This window comes from Solea senegalensis, linkage group LG4 (assembly GCF_019176455.1).
Source record: "Solea senegalensis isolate Sse05_10M linkage group LG4, IFAPA_SoseM_1, whole genome shotgun sequence".
In the NCBI taxonomy this organism is placed as follows: Eukaryota; Metazoa; Chordata; class Actinopteri; order Pleuronectiformes; family Soleidae; genus Solea; species Solea senegalensis.
The window spans coordinates 27,073,723-27,094,443 of record NC_058024.1 but is presented as its reverse complement, the minus strand read 5'-3'; the positions used below and the strand labels follow the sequence as shown (position 1 = coordinate 27,094,443).

At 42.2% G+C, this 20,721-nt stretch overlaps 1 protein-coding gene across 1 annotated transcript in view; it reads right to left on the bottom strand.

The window, feature by feature from the left end:
• LOC122768369 (A disintegrin and metalloproteinase with thrombospondin motifs 9-like) overlaps nucleotides 1-20,721 on the bottom strand; it is a 61,766-nt gene that overhangs the window by 20,810 nt on the left and 20,235 nt on the right. Inside the window, exons 15-28 of the mRNA XM_044024309.1 lie at nucleotides 20,441-20,558; nucleotides 20,240-20,335; nucleotides 18,453-18,619; nucleotides 17,675-17,804; nucleotides 16,920-17,046; nucleotides 16,552-16,762; nucleotides 16,317-16,481; nucleotides 15,206-15,367; nucleotides 13,900-14,019; nucleotides 12,394-12,501; nucleotides 11,054-11,221; nucleotides 6,570-6,815; nucleotides 5,609-5,770; nucleotides 4,418-4,594 (exon numbers count right to left, since the gene is read on the bottom strand). Coding sequence (XP_043880244.1) covers nucleotides 4,418-4,594; nucleotides 5,609-5,770; nucleotides 6,570-6,815; nucleotides 11,054-11,221; nucleotides 12,394-12,501; nucleotides 13,900-14,019; nucleotides 15,206-15,367; nucleotides 16,317-16,481; nucleotides 16,552-16,762; nucleotides 16,920-17,046; nucleotides 17,675-17,804; nucleotides 18,453-18,619; nucleotides 20,240-20,335; nucleotides 20,441-20,558 — 2,157 coding nt within the window. The remainder of the gene's footprint in view (nucleotides 1-4,417; nucleotides 4,595-5,608; nucleotides 5,771-6,569; nucleotides 6,816-11,053; nucleotides 11,222-12,393; nucleotides 12,502-13,899; nucleotides 14,020-15,205; nucleotides 15,368-16,316; nucleotides 16,482-16,551; nucleotides 16,763-16,919; nucleotides 17,047-17,674; nucleotides 17,805-18,452; nucleotides 18,620-20,239; nucleotides 20,336-20,440; nucleotides 20,559-20,721) is intronic.

The following is a 20,721-nucleotide window of genomic DNA, read 5'->3' as shown; positions in this document are numbered from 1 at the left end:
TTACCAGGAGAGGTCGGGACCACAAGTTCAGTTAAAAATGAGGAATTATAGGACGTTCTGCGTGGATTCACTGCTCTACGTTCACTGATTCTGAGCCGTGATCGGTTTGTTTTAGTGGAGTTCATGTGTGAGTTGCTCTGATTTGGTAAATGATGGGTTAAAAAAAAAGAAAAGAAAAAGTACTCACTGCTGCGTTAACAGGCCGTTAAAATAAGTTGTGATGTCAATACATCGCAACTCACACAAGACATTTATGACCAGGAAGAGTGGACTGGGCCGTCAGATCATTCTGGATCAGTTCTTACTGCCTTTAAAGGTTCAATATGCAACGTTCTGCAGGAAATATGAGTTACAGTATGTACGATGTGACGTCACATTCCCGTTATCGATCCTGATTTAGGAGCCATTTACGTTTGAGAACCATGGAAAATCTGGAGCCAAAGTCTTTAGAAATTTCCCGTGTTACGTTTTATGACGTTGTGATTAAGCAGCAACAGACAGAGCGTCCAGGTAAAGGTGATTCTGAGGATTTACCTCCGAAGAAAGTTTGGTCTTTGGTCTTTGGCTAAAATGGCTTCAGAGAAAGAAAGAGTGTTAGACCAGAGTTGATGTATATAGTTCTAGAAGCCTGCCAGCTAGCCCATTTCCTCCTACTCTCATACGCAACTTAAAGCAGAAATCTGCCACATTTTTACCCTAAAGTTGTGTTTCCACCGAGTGCAACGCTTCAGTTTGGTACGGTACGCAATTTGTTTGCCTTTTCATTAGGACTAGTACCAAAATAACCCAGACAGTTCCATTTCTGGCAGCTGTTCATTGGGGTACCAGAGTAAAATGGTACAGTCCGGGTGGAGCTAGACCGTCACTACCTTTGCGATCAGTATAAATATCCCGTGAAAGTCGAGGTGAACGGCCACAGTCTGTCGTTGTTGTCGAAAACACAAGACTGACCGAGGGCTTTACGGTTCCAAATTGTACTGAACTGTGCCAAACTAAACTGTACCATGATGGAAACTCGGCATCAGAGTCATTGTGATGGTTAAATGTCTTGTTGCAGGGAGTTTGCCCCCTACTGTCTGTTAGCGGAAAACCAGCCTTGCAAGATCAGGGATGCAAAAATCCCAGTTACAAGATCATGGCTACAAGACAGCGGCATTTTAGACATTCTTCGTGGCAGCAGAGCCGGTGGAAAAAAGCAGAGAAAACGCTTGTCGGAGGAAGTGAGGAAGAGGAACCGCCGTGTAGAATGGATGCCGACCGGCATGGACGTGGCTCCGCGGCCTGTGATCAACCGGCTCCGTTGAAAACAAATGCACATGGTCAGGGAAGGTGAGGGGAAGCGGTGACAAGTTCTGACTGGAATCTACGGTTCCGTCAGGATCCGGGTTGTGGTGTTCGTACACGTGCATGAAGTGTTCAGTCAGAACATGTGCAGTGTTGTCTAATTCTCCAGAAGAAGAAGCTTCCCAATCGTTGCACGCGTCTGCTTGTCCCCTCGCCGTCCACTATCCGTCTCATCGTCCGTCTTTTCCTTTTCGTATCAGTTAATTACTCTTTTTTGGGGAATGGAAATACAGCACTAACAAAGCGGACTAGCGCGTGATCGCACCAAAACAGGAAGTCGCGATCGGATCGACTGTTTCTATGAACGATTCTGAATGAGTTCGGAATGACATTTGTTTCCGAACAAGCTGTACGGGATCAGAGTTTTGTTTGCCAATGCCAACATGAGCACGTGAGGATAAAGTGGTCGACGGTGGTTCTCACCAATAGCCGTCACACTATTGGTGCTCAAGGACTGCATATTGGACCTTTAAAAGAACGGTAACTGATGAGTGGACGACCCACAGCTGTCAACAACTTTACGCTTCATCGTCCTCCAGTTGTCGGGAGGACAGGACAGGACAGGACGCGGCAGCAGAGACTGAGGTAGACACATGAGGTTGGCTCAGAATAAGGAAGAGCCGTGGATATAAATCACTGGTAGCGCCCCCCTGTGTTATGACATTTTAACAGCACCCCCCTTTTTTCCCTAAAGGTCACTTTCATGGACATTCAAAGACAATCTTTTTTTAACTAAATCTGTGATGAGACTTCCACTGATGAGTATGAGTGGAAGAAGAAATAATAATGATAATAAAGAAAAATACACAATGTGCTTCAAATAGAAACCTAAGCGACTGTTTGATATTTATATCTCACAGTGTCTGTCTCCCTTGTTTGGCCGAAGCACCAGTGAAGTGAAGGTTATCTGAAGTTTTTCATGGCTAGTTTGACTCGTGTTTTGTTCCAAGTGAGGTATCGTTGAGCTTAGCATATTATTTACCATGTACGTACTGTAGAAATAAGAAGAAGAAAAAGAAGAAGTAGAAGCAAACATGAACTAACACAATATAAATACACTCGTATCAAGCACCTTTGGAGCAGAGAGAGAGAGAGATTCAAACCTAACGCTTTGTTTCAATCTGTGCCCAAAAAAACCCTCTGGAACAACAACAACGGCGATTAATGCTAATGTGCTAATGAACCACAAAACGCTGCGAGACACTTTATTTTACAGTTTTGTTTGTGTGCCGTCTAACTACTGACTGACGCTGGACGTTTCAGGGAGTTCTGAGTTCTTCACTCTTCACCCCGTAACAGGGTTATTAATCCATAAACTGTAAAATAAAGTGTCTGCATGGGATTAGTAACTTCTCTATAAAACCACATGTGCCTTGAGACAAGTTGAATTCTTAATACATTAAGCCATTTTCTACGATGTAAAAAATAAAGTATAAAGATGTAGAGGTAGACCGATTCATCTGCTGGGTCCATGTCTGCCATTTTCTCATAAATGGGCATTGGCTGATTTAGTATTTAATAATTGGTCAATTATTTTTGCTCTCAAACTTGATTTTTTTCATCCAATAGTTGATCATTTCAGATTCAATACAAAAACATTTCACATTCAGTTTATACATTATTTTTCATGAAAATACTGAATATAATAGTAAGGAAGAGAATTAGAGCCACACATGATTTTTTTGCTTGGAAACAAGAGGAAGATAACAATGATTTAAATCTTGTAGACTTTAATCTGCGAAAAAGATCAGTCGAATCAGTATTCTGAAGGTTTTTTATCACATCATTTTAAGTTTGAAGCGAGATTTCTTTGGAAAAAAAAAGACAAAAATCTGAGATTCAAGTTATAATTTTGATTTAAAAATCTCATAATCAGATTTTTCTCTGAGCAAAAAATTCTGTCTCGAATCAGAATTCTTGAGATTAAACTCAGAATTCTGTGGCTTTTTCCCAGAATTGTGAGATTAAAGTAAAACATAAAATTTAATATGAAGAATTCAGATTCTCATGTTAAACTCTAAACTATCTCTAAATTCTGTCATTCTTTACATTACATGTCATTTAGCAGACGCTTTTATCCAAAGCGACTTACAATGGAATTGAGTACAGTCAGCGAGGGGTGGAATCGAACTTGCGACCATGGCGATTTTCGCACATAGGGTACCGGTCTTAACCGGTCACATTTCGTGAGAACATTTGTAGATTGGAGAAACAGACCATTAGTGTTGCTCAGTAACTAAATACTCAGATTAAACACATGTTTTGTACTATTTCATATAATTAAACAGTTCTATTTTGGAGCGGGGGAAAAAAATCAGCATCATTTATCAGCCTCAGAAAAACCCACATCGGTCGACCTCTACAAACATAGTTACACAGACTAGATACAGTCCTGTGCAAGCCGGCGCTCTTTAATGTCCATAGCAGAAGACAACACTATACTGTGTAGCACCATATATTAGGAGATTAAGGGCCATTCTTTGGATAATAAAAGAACAAGGCATCATACTGTAGATTCCTGATATACAAAAACATTCATCAGTATTTGCATTTGAACAACGATTGGCTAAATGTGCGAATACAAAGAGCTAAGACACAATATAAAATAAAAAAAGTTAATGCTATATACAAAAAAGGAAAAAAATACCTTAATAAATTATATTTAAAAACAATATCTTACAAAACTAACTTTGATTGCGATACAAAGTGATCCTGAATTTTTCAAACACTAGCACACGGCTCATTAACAGTTTCTAGAAACTAGGACTGAGGAAAAAAAACAAAATAGAGTTCTTGTGGTCACAGCTGTCACTGGAACATTTGTGTAGACTTGTAGTCGAGTACTTTTGTTTTGGCGTTTTTGGCCAGTGAGAGTATCTTTGCCATTTAAGTCTTGGAGAAACATGGAGCGATCACAGGCACCAGAGGGGGAGCGGGGTTAAAGGTTAAAAAAGTATAGCAGGAGTGTGATGTCTCCAGTGCACGAGCATGGAAGGAATCCTGCCCCTTTAAGACTGTTAGAGACCACGTGAGGTTGAAAAACAAGGCATAGAATACTTATTTATGAGCGTACCGAGCTCCATGGGTCTGTGTTCCAGTGGGGGCTCGACGGGCACGGCTGAGTGTTGCACTGCTCGCGGTCCGGCGGCCTGTCGTGGATCTCGCAGCTCAGGTCGTTGAAGCGCTCGCCGTTTGGACGCTGACACACCACCAGCCTGGTCTTTATGCCGCCGCCACACGGCTTGGTGCACTGAGGAGACGCAGGAGGAGAAAAAGGCTTTACATGGACAGAAATGTGGTTTTTGAGGCCTCCGATTGATCCAATCACAAACGGACAGTGTCAAGAATGACTGTTGACACCTGGCAACAGAAAAATAAGTTTAGAGACACCGAATCGGCCACTGAATAATCACTCTACATCTAGTTGCTAGCTGGTTGTGGTTAGCTCTAGCAAAGGAGAAAGCTAGTAGAGTAACATGAACAAACACTACTACAGGTTAGAGCAAAGATTAGGTGTTTTCTAACCTGAACTTAGCGCTGTCCACTTAGGGTTGGGGTTACACTAATGTGTTGTAAAACCACTACTAAACTCAGGATTGAGTAAACCACTACTAAACTCAAGCCTTAGGAATTACTAGCTAGTCTGGGCTAATAGTCCAATAAAGTCAAAGTAATATGGAAAGTGGTTACTAGTCCTATGATGTGACAACAACAAGCTAGCTACCCAATTAGCATGTAGAGCAGAATGTAAACAGTGGCTGTGGACACCAATGCTAGCATAAAACATAGCACAGTAGTGTTTCTGTGAACCGTGTCCACACTCTGCACAGACCGCGTAGCAAAATATCTGATGGACGCGAAGCTAACTCCGGCAGTGGAGTTGCAATAGTCTGTAATATAGATTATTTGGTCACTACTGAGAATAAATATCTGTGTCATCGTACTTTGGGGTCCCCAAAACAAATTTGCAGAAATGTTATAGTTACGTGTTTAAAAATAACATGCAATAAAAAATAGTTTAATTAATGTACCAATTTTTTGTTTGCCAAATCAAAATGGTGCTGAGTTTTAAAGATATTGTAAATTAGTCGCTACATTACACACGAAAAAGTGAGTCGCCCCCCCCAATTATAGAAAGTTTGGAAAACACACTGATCTAAAAGGGTGAGCAACAGGTGTCTGTACTTTGCGTTAACGGAGCAATACCACCAGGAATCGCGGGGGCAGTACTGAGACAATTGTCCAATCAGTCACGACGTCTTACCTCTCCCCAGTTGCCATAGACCCACTGTGGACACGGGCCTGACTCGCAGGATCGCTGCTCACTTGGCCGACTGCGGTCCTCGCAGCTGCTGGCCGGGTAGCCGTTCTCATCCTGGCACACGACCACGCGCCGCTGGAAACCTCCCGCACATGTGCTGGAGCACTATTGTTAAGAGTGAGAGGACAGATGCTCAGTGTACACGAGTCCCAGAGGAGCTTTAATGTGTATTCTTTACATTTAATGCGGGCACATAAACACAGTTGCAGCGCTAAAGTCTCAGCTGCTCCTTAATAAAATCACAGTAAAATCTCGGGTAGAAATGTCAAAGGGGGATTTCCACATGCACTGTGATAAGAAGCATTCACAAATGAGTTTTCAGTTATTGTGAAAACCTTGAATTGTGACTTGAAAATGCTGTCTAGACTCACAATGTTCACTTGAACCACACATGTAGCCTTTCTGACATGTCATAAATCTATTTATTTCTCGGCAGAATGTCCGTCAGTGTGATTTCAGACATTTTAAGGGTTTAAAGAACATTTCCCAAGTATTGCAATAATACTGTGAATTGCAATTATGTTCGTCGAGATACTCGTGACATGAACTTTTCATATTATCCCATTCCTTCCCCCGCTGGCAGACACTGGTATAAAAATTGGAATACTGCACATCGTCTAGTCTAACTTTTATCATTTTTAATATTCAAATAACAATAAAAACTGTTTTTTTTAATCCAGTGAGTATTAGTGAGTATATGATATTGCCACATTGCCATGTAGAAAGTTCCTGCAGTTAGCTAACAGACCACAAAGTTGACATGGAACACGTGTGTGTCTTTGATTAAAAACTGGTTAAAAAGCAGTTTGTTAATGGTCGTATCATTGATGGGGTCTCATTTCTCCACTGGTCAAGTGTCAGAGAAAAGGTCGCTGATGCCACGTGTACAATAAGATTATCTTACTGCGCCCCAGGGTCCAGTCCGCCATTGGTGGGCTTGGCTGCGCGGCAGGAGGTTCCTGGAGCTGGAGTTTGGTGAGGACGGCAGATGTCGGTTCTCGCTGGAGCGGGACGGGCACTGGGACATGGCGCAGTCCTGCTCTGCGGCTGGACGATCATCCGGGTCACACTCGCTGGCGTTCACTTCTTGGTCGTTGATGACGCACAATACCTGCCGCGTCGTCTTCCCCTGGCCACAGGTTACCGAGCACTGAAGACACAGAGGATATCATTTATTCATTTTCTATCACTTTATCCCCCAACTTGAGGGTAGTGGGCACCGTGTGTCTCGGAGTCTAAATCAATACAAGACATAATATATCTAGAAACAGATGTGTGAAAGGACCAGATAACATGTCCACAACATGTGCTCCTTCATCAAAAATCCAAAACCCTGTGTCAAGCCCCCAGACATACTGTACGTCTCATCTCTCAGGGTTCCTGCGGCTTTTAAGAAAACCAGAATCAGACCACAAAAGAAAACCAGTCTAACTGTAAACCTCAGTGACCTCAATAACTTCCACCTCATCTGAACACTTGAAGAGAGTTGTCACAGCTCAGCTTCGCATCCACTTGCCAACAATAATTGTCTGGAACTTTTCCAATCTTTTTGGTTCCACCCACAAAAACATCATCATCCTCATTTTTCTGGAACTCTCGGCAGCATTTAACACCATTTTCCTCACACACAGCTCTGTGTATACTTTCCCTCCTAACTTGCTGAGAGTTTAAACACAACAGTACAAATGAGTGTAATTTATCCAGGAGTTCCACAGGGCTCAGTTCTGGGCCCACTTCTCTGCACTTTTTATATTCTCCCCCTTGGTGATATTTTTCTTTTGACACTATGGTTATTCATTCATTCATTCATTCATTCATTCACTCACTCACACAACTATGAATTGAATTGATATCAGAGCTTTCAAATAAAGATCAACATGAACTGGAAAATGTTTAACCAAACCTTATAGCGTACTTAAAATGTTATTTAAAATGTTTTATGTTCTTAGAGAAACTATTTGTAGAATTCATGTGTGTACAGGTATATGAATACAGTATCAATATTGATTTTCAGAACTTGTTTTTTTTTATTAATTTTACTGTACTGTTGTATAGTTAGATGAACAGATCGATAACTACTTGATTACTAAACTTTTCGATCATCAATTATTGGTTTGAGTGATTTTAACAGCTAAGACACATTTTTGGATGTGAATATTTTCTGATTTCTTTGCTCCAGATAACAAAGACATGATTAAAAGTTAATCATTTTGGTTTGTGGACAAAACAAGACATTTGAGAACATCATTATTTCCAGGTTTGACAAACACTGATAAACATTTTTCAACATTTTCTGACATTTTATGGACCAAACACCTACTCCATCAATCAGGGAAGTAAATAATCGTTAGCTGAAGCCCTAATTACTTTATTATTATTATTGTTGTTAATATCATTATCTTTATTTTGATGAGTTTATTCCTCCAGGTTCTGAAGGACCCTCCGACAGAAACTCCAGATTCCTAAACTGGTGACCTGTTATGTGTTATTCTGTTTTTGACCGCTTTTCAAACTCGGTTTGACACTCAAGTGAAATAAAATCCTATGATTTGCTGGAGACCAAAACCAGAAAAGTAACAACAAAGCAGAACAATGTTATAACTATATTTGGGTGGAACTTGATACCACTTACATTTAAATTCACCACTGCTCAGCTCAACCTTTTACAAAAGCAAAAATAACCTTTTCCAGACAGACAAAAACAAACAGAGCAAAATGCTAACTCCGTGAATTCATTCCATTCAAAACTGATGTGAAAGCGCTTCTATTCTATTCTTTTAAGAGATAGATGGCGTCTCACTGAGCTCCTCCCTCGTGGAGTCCTCTCTTGCATAAGGTGATCTATGATACTTACGTAACAGCTGTCTACACTAAAGCCTCTCCGGGGAAAACACTGTGCAGAGGTTTACAGTTCTCTGTCAAAATGTTATGGATTTCACATGATCATAGATACAGCGAGAGGCTTTCACAGACGTACAGTATGTTACAGTGTTCCTTAAATAAAGCTGTTGTTGCTGTTATTGACACGTCATGCGCATTGGATGAGACGATATACGATATTATCATACATGGTCATGGAGAATGGACACACCAACACACAGTCCTAGTGATTTATTCTAAAGTGCCACAAGGTGGCGCCTGTGTATTTCCAGTCATTTTTAATCTGTGTTATTTACAGTTATCTTAATTTATAAAGTTAACACACGAAAAATATATTTCCCCAGTTTTTCTGACATAAAACATATTATCACAGGAAAATGGGTTTTTGAAACTTTATCACTTTTATCTGCATTATTATTATGTCCTTTTTTGTAATAATAGTAACATGAATTTGTAACACAACAACTTTTATTTTTATTCTTTGGTTACTCTTTGTAATATAATTAAAGGTTTTTGTTACATTACCACATTTTGAAACCTGTTTCTGTAACATTACAACCTTTGGAAGCATTCTGGTCACAGGAGTCATTTTTTTGTAACGATAATAATGTGTTTTTGTAACCTTACAAGATTTTATAATATGTTTGTGCAACAGTACAACTTTTTTCTACTTAGGCCAAGATTTTGTAACATCACAACATTGTGAAAAAGGTTTTTGTAACATTACAACTTTCTGAAGGACTTCTGAGGTGACCAGTCATTTTTTGTAATCGTAGTAACATTACAGCATTTTATAACGTGGTAACATTTTGTAACATTACAACATTTTGTAGCATGTTTTCGTAACACCTTGTGGTTCCATAAATAAAGGATTTTTGTAACATTGGTAACATTAGTTCATCGGTTTCTGAAAATGTGCACAAATATGGACAAACATGAAGGTAGATGACTGAGAAAAGGCTCCACCCTTTTATGTTTAGGATTTATTTCTGTGTGTGTGTGTGTGTGTGTGTGTGTGTCTTCTTTAGCCTTGGGATGAACCATTTCCTTTGGGGTCAATGAGTATCTTTGGCTTGGTGGTGTGTGTGTGTGTGTGTGTGTGTGTGTGTGTGTGTGTGTGTGTGTGTGTGTGTGTGTGTGTGTGTGTGTGTGTGTGTATGGTGTGTGTGTGTGTGTGTGTGTATGTGTATGGTGACCAGACCTGCAGTCTGGCTGGACTGTATCATCAGGACTGTGATGAGAAACATCTGTAAACAAGACTGGATCCCCTCACTACAGCCCCTCACATCTCCTGCTGCACTCTTTCACTTCTCTCACACACACGCACACACACTGTGTGTATCTGAGCACAACAGAGAGAGAAGAGAGAGGAGATTTCGTCCACAACATCATCGTCAGTGAAACATCTCGTACAATTAAATGCAGCAGCATCTGTTCGCCGTCAACAGCCGACTAAAAATAAATAACAATGCAGCTATATTTGTTTTAGGTTCAGTTGTCACACTGATGTGGAAGTTATTTATTTATGAGCATTATAAAATGGACACATATCTGGTTTTTGCTGATAGTTTTAGTCTGTTTTCCTTTTCTGTGTGTGCGTTTCACTGAGGTGATTGTGATTGGCCGAGAGCCGTCACATGGTTAGAAAAGCTCTGCAAGTGCTGTCAGAAAGGAAGGAAGATTCCCTTTGTTACTTCCTTTTCCTTTTCTTCGAGCCCTTTAAATTCTTAGCCGACCTTTTTTCTGGGGGTTAATCTGGGAGTCAACAAACAGCTTCACCAAACAGTCGAGTCATTTTAAACAGCAATTCTGATTAGGAACAAAATACTCTCTGTAGTGTTAAATCTAACCGTGTTGGTGTTAATGTAATGCAAAAATAGCTCATTTTAAACAGTTTTAGTGTATTTAACCTTTTTATCCATCCATCACTTATCCGGGATGGGGTTGCGGAGTTCGTCCAACCCTGACGGGGGGGGATCCCCAGACCCTCCCAGGCCAGTGAGGAGATATATTGAATATTATGGACTATCGCCTCGGCACAGCATGGCACAGTTAAGTTGTGTTTTCACCAGCATAGTAACCTGGTACCAGGTTACTAGTACCTGCTCGGGCGAGGTTCCAGGCGCCCCGAGTAGTTACTATGCGTGATGTCGCCAGACTGCCGGCCACTGATTGGTCAGAGTGCCGTCACAGGAAGAGACGTCCCACAAGGATCAAGCCGAACAATGTCGAACTGTAGATCAGTTAAAAAGACTTAAAAACCCCCCGAAAACATGCGTTCATCTCTGAAGTCCAGATAGTGGACAGGCTTTCCTGTGATCAAAGACACTTTAAAGACCATCAGGATATTCATGTTTCTCTCTCTATAAGTGCGGGTTAGGGTGCGATGTCAGGGTCTGGATCTGGACTACGCTCCGCCATTTTATTGATCTTGGATATAAACGGCTGTGTTGAAATAAATAATTCCTGCAGAAGGAGGAAAAAAGACGACGTGAAGACTTCTCTTACCACTGTCCACTCCAGCACTTTCCACTGTCCACAGGCCACTGCTGAGCACACTTCTCTGGCGGGAGGTTTTGGGAGGTGAGCGCAGGCCGCCTCCTCTGCCACGCCGCCCTGGTTGTCGCGGCAACTCACGTAGCGCATCCTTGTACCTTTGCCGCAGCTGGCCGTGCACTGGTGTGAGGAAAGAGAGCAGGTGAGGATACTGTACGTTCACATGCATGTGTGTTTACATGTGTTTGTTTATAACACTGACCTTGAGAGGTTCAAAACCTGTGGCTTGCGGGACCTACAGTCTATTTCTTGCGGCCCACCACTTCAGATCAATTTAAATAGTCCATTTTTTGTTATTTATAGATTAATTTTCCATCATAAATGTGTTTTTTTTTTCTTTTAGCAAATATCCTTTACAAATGTGTTACAACGCACGGATTGTTGCTTACAGATTACATCAATGGACACAATATTAACGGAAACAACTCTCATTTATTGTAGCTGTAAACAAATGTCATTAATGTCATTAACAAAATCCCTAATTATCAGTCAAATAGAAAAGAATACTCTGTACAGACCTCCAAAAATGAAGTTCAAACTCGTAATTTGTTCAATTAATTCAGAATATCATTCCATATAAATTGCAAACATGTTGTTTTTGTGTTTTAAGGTCTGTGTAATACTCTCAGTGCTCTGTGGCTCCCAGGTTGTTTGGGTTTGCTCAAATATTTTAAATTTGTATGCAACAAGCATTAAAGCTGACATGACTAACAGCAGTCTGTGTATAAAGTCTCTTAAATGTGATACTTTTAGAGTAAAAGTACAAGTAGGATACCAGAAAATGACTTAAAGTTTATGACATTTACTGTACTTAAGTATCAAAATTAGTTTTCTGATATAAAATGTACTTAAGTTTTAGGAGTAAAAGTGGTGGATAAGTGGTGGGATGAGTTGCCTTTCAACTGGAAGGTTGTGGGTTCAATTTCTGGCTCTGCTCGTCTATAGGTGTCCTTGAGCAAAGACACTGAAGCCCATGTTGAAGTGTGTGAATGTGTAAAAGCAGCTCATCAAGACTAGAAAAGCCATATATGAATACAGACCATAATACCAACTCTTCTTCTTCTGATTTTATTTGGTAGTAACGAGTAACAAGGAGAGATGGAGGAAAAGTTGCTAGAAATATAAATAAGGTGAATTTGGTACTTCAGTACGGTAACAAAGTATTTGTACTTGGTTACATTTACAACACTGACTAACAGTGAGAGTGATAAAAGAAAATAACCAAGTTGTTTGTCATGTAATGTGTATTTGAACTTGATGTTTGAATCAAAGAGTGGGAAAAAAAAACCAACCTGAGTCCAGGAACCAAACCGCCACTGGGTTTTGTGACTCAGGTCGGAGGGGACTTTGGTTCCGGGGGGGACAGGGTGGCTGCTGGGACACTGAGCCAGTTCACAGTCCTGAGTGAGGAAGGAAGATCATTATTAAGTGAATATATAGTTACTGTATATCCATCCTCCGACCACTACAACACACAAACATCATAAACAACATTAATGGATCTATGTTCCTTCAGCTCCACGTTTGGGAGCGGTCGTGTTTCCCCTTCAGCCCCTCCCCCTCACCCCCACGTTATCAAAACAACACGAACATGTCAGTTCAAACTATGGATTGTGTCCGTGAGCCACTCAGCATAAAGTCCTGATCCCTGTCATAACAGGTCACAGTGGAGTGGTATTCACGGCTCCAATGCCCACGCTGGCGTGGTCATAGACCCCGCCTCCAAATCCCTAATCCACCCCACTTTTCTCCCTCATCTCCCCATTGCCCTCTGGTGCCCTCTGACCCCCAGTGTCCAGGAATGAGGCCTTTAATCAGGTCACACAGGATCTGAGCAGGCTCCACATTCCACACGCTGCCAACCTTAGAGCAACAAACTTGGCTCATGGGCGGCGCGCGAAGCAGCTCTGCACACGTCACGCTCAGTCACTCATTCATTAATCAAAGAATCCGAACAAATTTTAAAAATTGAATACAGTATTAATGTAGAAATATAAATAAAATAATGCTGTTTTATAGCATATTTTCTGTGATTTACACATGGAACCTATTATATACATGAATACAAAATATTAAATAAAACCCATGCCATGAAAGGTATGTAGAAGAAAGACATTTCTGTGTGTTTACTGATAAAATTACACCCAAACGCTACAGGAAGGTGACCATTTTGGATCCAAAAGCCAGGTTCTGGTTCTGTCAGTGATTTCTTCTTCTGTTAAGAGGGAGTTTTTTCTCTCCACTGATGCCTAGTGTTTGCTCATTGTGTGAACTGATCTCTGCTCTCCTTGATGTTGTCTATGTACAGAGCCTTGAGATAATGTATGTTATGGTTTGGCGCTATACAAGACACACATGTGTTTTACACAGTTACATTCTGGGTCAAAAATCAATTCCTGTGATGTAAATGACTACATTTTAGGGTAAAGACATGTTTTTAAGGTTAGACTGAGGTCGGGGTTGAGATTAGACCAGTAGTAATGATGGTTAAGGTTAGATTAAGTCTCCAGTAAATGAATGTAAATCAAAGCAATGTCCTCTGAAGTCATGGAAATCAGTTCATGATATTGCATCAAATAGTGATGCAATATTTGATTTTGTTGCTAGCAATAGAAACTCAAGTTAACTTTGGTATCACCAACGACCGAGGGCTGATTTTCTACTTTTTCTCTAACATACAGTATATACTGTAACACATGAGGAGAAAGTCTGCATTTTCTTTACAGGGACTTGAGGAAAAGTCACGGTGACGCGTAAACAAAGAGACACAGATGGACGTAAGACGGCGTCTTTCTTACCTGGGTGTCTGTGGGTCGAGTGGCGGCGTTACATTCGGTGTCATCCATGACGGCGCCATAAGAACCGACCACACACTTCACCGCTCTCGTCTGGTAGCCGGGACCACACGAGGTCGTGCACTGGGTTCAAAAGAGGAGAGCGAGGGAAAAAAAGAAAAAGAAGAAGAAGAAGAAGAAGAAACATGAGCAACAAGTGAGACACAAAAAGACACAGACAGCTCCTCAGAGACATGAAAGCAAAACCTCCAAACACAAACAAACCAAACAACTGTAAACCAGGCTTCATTTCTCCTCCTCCGCTCCACTCACAAACAAACAACCTGAGATCCAAACATCCAGCAAATAAATATTATCCCAAAAATCATCAAGTGAAGCTGACAAACACGCCATTGTCCTTATTTCCACTGTGGTCCAGTGAGAGGCGACTGCGCGGCGTTCTCTTCTGCCTCGCTGCCTCCAGTGAAACGAGGTCAAACTTGTGTGGCGGCGACTTCAGCTGACATTTGGACACGTTTCATTAAACCACTTCAAATCTACCCTTAAACACGGGAACGTCCTCTGATCCTCTGAGCGCTGAATATCTGACATCTGACTGAGCCATTGTTTGGAAAATTATTATTATTCACTGCGTCATTGATTTAAAAAGTGTGAGAGTGATTTTTTTCCATCAAAATTCTGAGAATACTTTGAAAGTCTGAGATTAAAGTCAGAATTCTCATTTTTGAAGACAAAATAATTCAGAAACAATATCAGTCAAATTGCATTTTCATTTGTAATTTACTGTAAAAAGTCAGTGACTATTTTTCACTGTATCATGGATTTCAAAAATTCTGAACTTAAGTCGTAATTATGACCTTTTTTCCCCCCTCAGAATTCTGAGAATAAACTTCTTAGATTAAAGTCAGAATTCTAAGATTAATGTCAGAATGATGATTTATGAAGCCAAAAGAAAAGAATTCTGACATTAATCTCATTATTCAGACTTTTTTTTTTTCCATCGGAATTCTGAATCACTGTCTCATGGATTTAAACATTTGTGAAATTATCCAAAAATTCTTAGATTAAAGTCAGGATTCTAACCTTTGAAGCAAAAACATCTCAATCAAATTGCTGTTTAATTAGTGATGTAGTGTATAACGTCATTTTTTTTATTATTAATAAAAATTGTGAGATTTAAGTCAGAGTTTTCTTCCCCCCAGAATTCTGAGATTTCACGGCAGAATGTTTGACTTTATTCTTGGAATTCTGGCTTACATACAGTATATTTTCTTTATATATGTCCACTGTGTCCAGAGAGACGACTGACCTGTCCCCAGGGTCCGACCTGCCAGGACGCACACTCCTGCTGCTGACACGTCTGCACAGACTCGGGCTTAGACGAGCTGCAGAAGCGATCGTCCAGACGGTCCTCGCCGAACTGACACCACGTCTGCCGGTGCTTGTAGCCTTTCCCACACGTCACCAGGCACTGGTGGACGCAAGAGATTCATCATTTAAAGTAAACTTACGTCACATGAACATAAAAAGGCACGTTTCGACAGAATCCTCACTTCAAAGAGTAAACAAAAGCCTCTTACATGAAACCCTTGAACCCTCAAACGTATAGCAGTGTTTAGATCTCATGTTGCCTGGCAACAGTCTCACACTGCGCACAGGAAGTGATTCATTTTATGTCAACGCCTGCAAAACGGTTTGAATGCTTCTAGGCCCCGCCCACCCCCGCAGCGCTGCTATACGTGTAAATGGCACAACACTATCGCAATGTCCTTCATAAGAATCTCAGAATCGCTCCTGTTGGACAACACCAGCTGTAATTTATCGTCCAATTTCCTCTAAATTTGAACATGAATTACAAAAACGGACGTCATGTTGTGTTTAAGAAGAGCTGGAACTGATGGCTCTTCCATATGTTTTCACTTCCTGATCGACTTCACTGAGCAAAGCTGTGACTATATGACACAAAGACGCTGATTGTGCAGCTCAAGTGTAAAAGAAAATAAACAAGAGTTAAAAACCAAAGGAGATGATTCTGTGTGTACAGTAAAGTGTGGGTGTCGGTATTTAGTGTTTAAAACACTCCCCTCTCGCTCTCTGTCCGACAGTTGCTACAATCTTAACCCTGAAATCACACGGTTTTCACAGCGCTGGTTTTCTGTCTCCCTGACACAAAGAAACGTCGCATTGCTTTAAAGCTCTAGAATGCAACTTAAAAATATGTCACATTAAAAACCAGAAGAGCTGATAAAGGCTCCGGAGTATAGTAGTCATTTGTTTGTTTCCGTGTCTGTGGAGACACAGAGTGATCGCGACCGAATCATAACAGCTACGCTAGTGAAACTTCAGGAGCTTTAGGTTAAGGATTCAGTTTCAGTTCGATCCCATTTAAAAACATCATTTCAGTACTTTCAAGAACTGACCTCAGACCAGTCCCCAGTCTTCCACTGAGGACAGAGGAATTCATTGCAGGGTTGGACGGTCTGCTTGTCCCTTTGACTGCACTTGCTCTCGTCGCCGCCGGCCTCGGCCGCCTTCCGACAAACGGCCCCTCGGCGGCGGTTTCCGCCTCCGCAGCTCTTGGAGCACTGAGGCACAAGCGTTTGAGCGTCAGCACCAAAAATAACCATCCCTGCGCTTCTTATGTTACAATCTTACCTCTGACCAAGGCGAGTACTCCCAGCCGCCGGGGTTGCAGTCTCCATGGCAACCTTCCTTGTCGTCCGGTTTGCGCTGGCCGCTGCAGTAGCGGTCGTCGACTTTCTGGGTCTTTCCGTCTGCGCGGCTCATTTTGGCACAGTACAGCTCCAGGGTGCGATATCCCGGGCCACACTGAGCCGTGCACTCACTCTTGCGGGCCACGTGCCACCTGTAACCACAGTGATGGGTTAAAGGGACAGTTCAGGTGTGGTACTGACATATAATTAGTACCCAATCTCTCTCTCTCTCTCTCATATCCCTTTCCACTATAAAAAAAAAAAAGGCCAGTCACCGACTGAGCGGCTGGTGAAAATAGTCACACAAACCTGAGTTCACATTCAGTATTGCAGGTCTCGGTGATGACGGCGGGTCTGGCCGTACCGTGACACCTCTGGTCTGACACAACGACTCTGTCCGACTCCCTGTTGCAGAGAATCTTGCGCTTTCGCTCCCCTGTGAAGACAAAACCAGGTTTAGAACTGACTCGACTTGTGTGTCACACCTCTGTGATGCATCGCGCTAACTCCACCACCTGCAGATCCTCACTGTGAATACCAGCAGCTACGTCGACCGATTCACGCTAGCTTAACCCTGCACTAAATCCCAAAGCACCTTCTGTACAGTGGAGGGAGGAGGACATTTAAACATCATGTGCCTCAAAGTTTGGCTATCAGTAGCTCATGTTACTGGGTTTTGCAGGTCAGAGCTACGAGAGTTTAATGTGTCCCAGACTGGCGGAGAAAGCGTGTAAATCAAGAGAAAGGTGAAAGGTGCTACGGCAGTTGCATAGCTGGCCGTTGACCCGGCTGTGTGAACTCACTGCTGGTTGTTTAAAAGCAGGTCGGTGTCAAAACGTTGAGCGAGCGTTTGAGTCACGACATAGAACGGGACTTTTCGAGTGCACCTGCAATCCGCCTCTGCACTCACACACATCCACCCTGCCGTGGCAGCTTTAACGGCTCCATCTAAAGCTATGCATCGAGTATGTTAAGTCTAACCCAGGCTGTCATGTCTTTATGGGCTCAGCGGTTCCCATGCGACACCTCGCCCTGCCAACCCAGGCCGCGTGCCTCCCCCTCACCTTGGCACAGGCGGGTGCACTCCTGCCAGGGCCCATAGGCATCCCAGAAGAACTGCTGAGGTTTGTCCTCAATGGGGATGTTAAAGGAGTACCTGACGTCTGGGTTGTACAGGTTCCCCACAGACAGCACCTACGAGAAACACAAGCAGTGTTTTAACACCACAAACTATAAACATCTGCAAAAGTTTAAGTGAAAGAAGAATTCTCACGCCCTGAAAGGGAATGTTCTGGTCCTTTGAGGTGCGGTTGTACGAGTGTAAATCGACACCTGCTTCAGTTTACACTATCTTCATAATATTTCTTAGCACTTTATTTAATTGTTAGACAGCATTTTCTGGCTGGAAACTGAAGGTTGTGAACGGCTCACTCTCCCCACACCAAATCCCATAGAGAAAATCAGCGTTTTAAGCTCACAGGCACATGTGAGCTGCTGGTCTGCTGCTGCCTTGTTTTGTCAGTTTGTGTCACAGAGGTTAATCCGAGTAGATGATTTCAAACACAGACATTTGAAGTTACTGATGGAGGCGGCAGTGGACCAACAACACCTGTGTGCTGTGGCGTAAAACTGCAGATTTTCTGAATGGACTTTGGTGTGGGGGAGCGAGAGGTTCAAAAATGTGACACAAATGCTAGGAAAAGGCTATGGACAGGATTTACAGATTATATATCGTTATCTATCCGATGTCTGATGAAGTCATTTTGACCAGTATCGTATCGGCTCTGGTGAGAACCCTCATTCAACCACACTTCAAAAACTAAGCTAACACGCCACGTTCACCTGGACAGTGAGCTCCTCTTCGATGCGGTCGGTGCAGTTGATCCTCTCGATGACGTGGTCAGAGCCGCTGTACTCGATGACGGCGTTTCCCACTTTGATTTCCCTTTTGAACATGCTCACGACCAAGTCTCCGTTAAACAGGAACTCTCCGCGGCTGTTTGATACGGCTGCGGGGAGACACAACACAACGCTGACTTTACTGTGCTCCAGTGGAGCGCTGAATAAACTGAATAAATGTGAAGAGGTAAGTGCTATTAACCCAGTTCAGATTATTTGGAGTTTGGTAGTATGCTAACACTGACCTGCTTAAGTTTATGATACCATACATACATCACCATTAGAAAAGCGTTTCAGACTGGGAGCTGAAGTTTGTGTCACTTTGGAAAACCCCCCAACCTCCCTTTACCAAAGCCCATAGAGAAAATGGCTAACTCTTCATTCGGAATCATTCAGAATGCTTCATTCTGACACATCTATACGACGCACACTTAGAAAACCAGGCAGCAGATCAGCAGAATGCTGATTTCTTCTATGGACTTTGGTGCAGGAGCGTGAGCCGTTTACAAACCTCAGTTTCCAGACAGAAAAATGATGCCTGACAGTGAGATAAAGATGTGAATATGTAAATAAACTCAAGCAAGTCTAGATTATGTTAGTCTTGTGTTTGTGTCGAAACGATCACTTTAACTCGGCATCATAAAAAATAACAATTGTTTGCAGACAAATCAGAGGCTTTTTTTTTTTTTGATTTACAGTAAAGCACGTGCAGCCGTGGGGAAAACGAGTCCTCTGTTCCAGGAAAGGTCCCATCCAGAGGCATCCTGTTCTGTTTTTCACAGCCAGTTTGCTGCACTCATTCACTCCCTAATGCGATTACGGAGCTAATTTCCTGCCTTTGCTTTCCTCACCATTTCACACATTACACTAATACGCTGTGGACAGTGGCCCTCATTCCGGTAAATTCGGTCCCAGTTTGGACCCCTAATGACTGTGTCCACACACAAATGAACACAACATTAAGGATGTCAAGTGAAAACACACATTTCGGCGTCTTGAGCATCTGCACAGAGAGTCTGCGACGGTGACTGTATTTATTTAAACAGACATAATGACAGGACATATGCTGACCTTTATGGAATGGTTTGAGCTCAAATATTAGCGCGCTCAAGGCAACAAGACACAACTATATACTATACACTGTCTTGTGTAGACAGATGTATATTTACAGAACACACCTGCTGCCATTTGTAAGTAAAACTACACATATGATGGTACGGAACGCAAAGCCACCTTTAACTACTGAGCAAAAGGCTAATGAAATAAAATCTATGCATGCTCACATTGTAGATATTATCAGAACATGTTTATGCATACCAAACTACTACTACTAGAGAGTACTTCAGTATACTTCAGTTTTAGCTTGTGGGGAACCAGGAGCAGGTGGTCTACTGCGGCCTCTTTTGGTAAGTTTGCATGACTCAGTTAAATCTGAACAAGGGACTTTAAATGTCAAAGTCACAAAAGAACATATTAGAACTTCATGATGGATCAACGACTCCTGTGCACTGACTTTGGTCCCACTTTGGTGTGGGAGTCACTTTTTTCCCACAAACCTCAGTTTCCTGTTGAAAAAGGCTGCAGAACGAGAAAATAAAATGAAAAATGTGTTCTTCGGAAATCATAGACTGAAGCAGGCAGGAAATAAAATGCGTATTCAGTGGCAGCAGAGATCAAGCCCAACCTGCTCGAGCATAAGGGTTAGGGTTAGGGTTAGACACGGCTCTTACCGAGGTAGTTGTCATCCTCTGGCTTCCCTGAGTAGCTGTGTTGACGCACGTCTATATTTGTAGCACCGCTGGGTATTCGCACCACTTCGTTATAGCCTTCGAATGGAAAGGGAGAGAGAGAGGGAGTGAGTGGTTTTGTTTGAATCATAAATACACCAGACTCACGACAGCTTCACCAGTCGATTGTTGAAGGAAGCTCACCATAGCGGACAGTGTTGAAGGTTCCTGCCACAGTCTTACAGGAGGAGTTGTCACCCCCACACACGCCACATTTGTCCCTCCTGGCTTTAGAGTTCAACACGTGGTCGCAGCCGGCCTGCTGCTCAACGACGGAAAGAGAGGGAGAAAATAAAGGAGTGTCTTCTCAGTTGAAATCTAAAGTCTTTCACTTGGCTGTTCATTTATTCCTTGATGAAATCCTGATTACTCCAAGACAGAATTGAACCCACTGACCCTGAGCGAGAGTTACGCAACCAGTTATT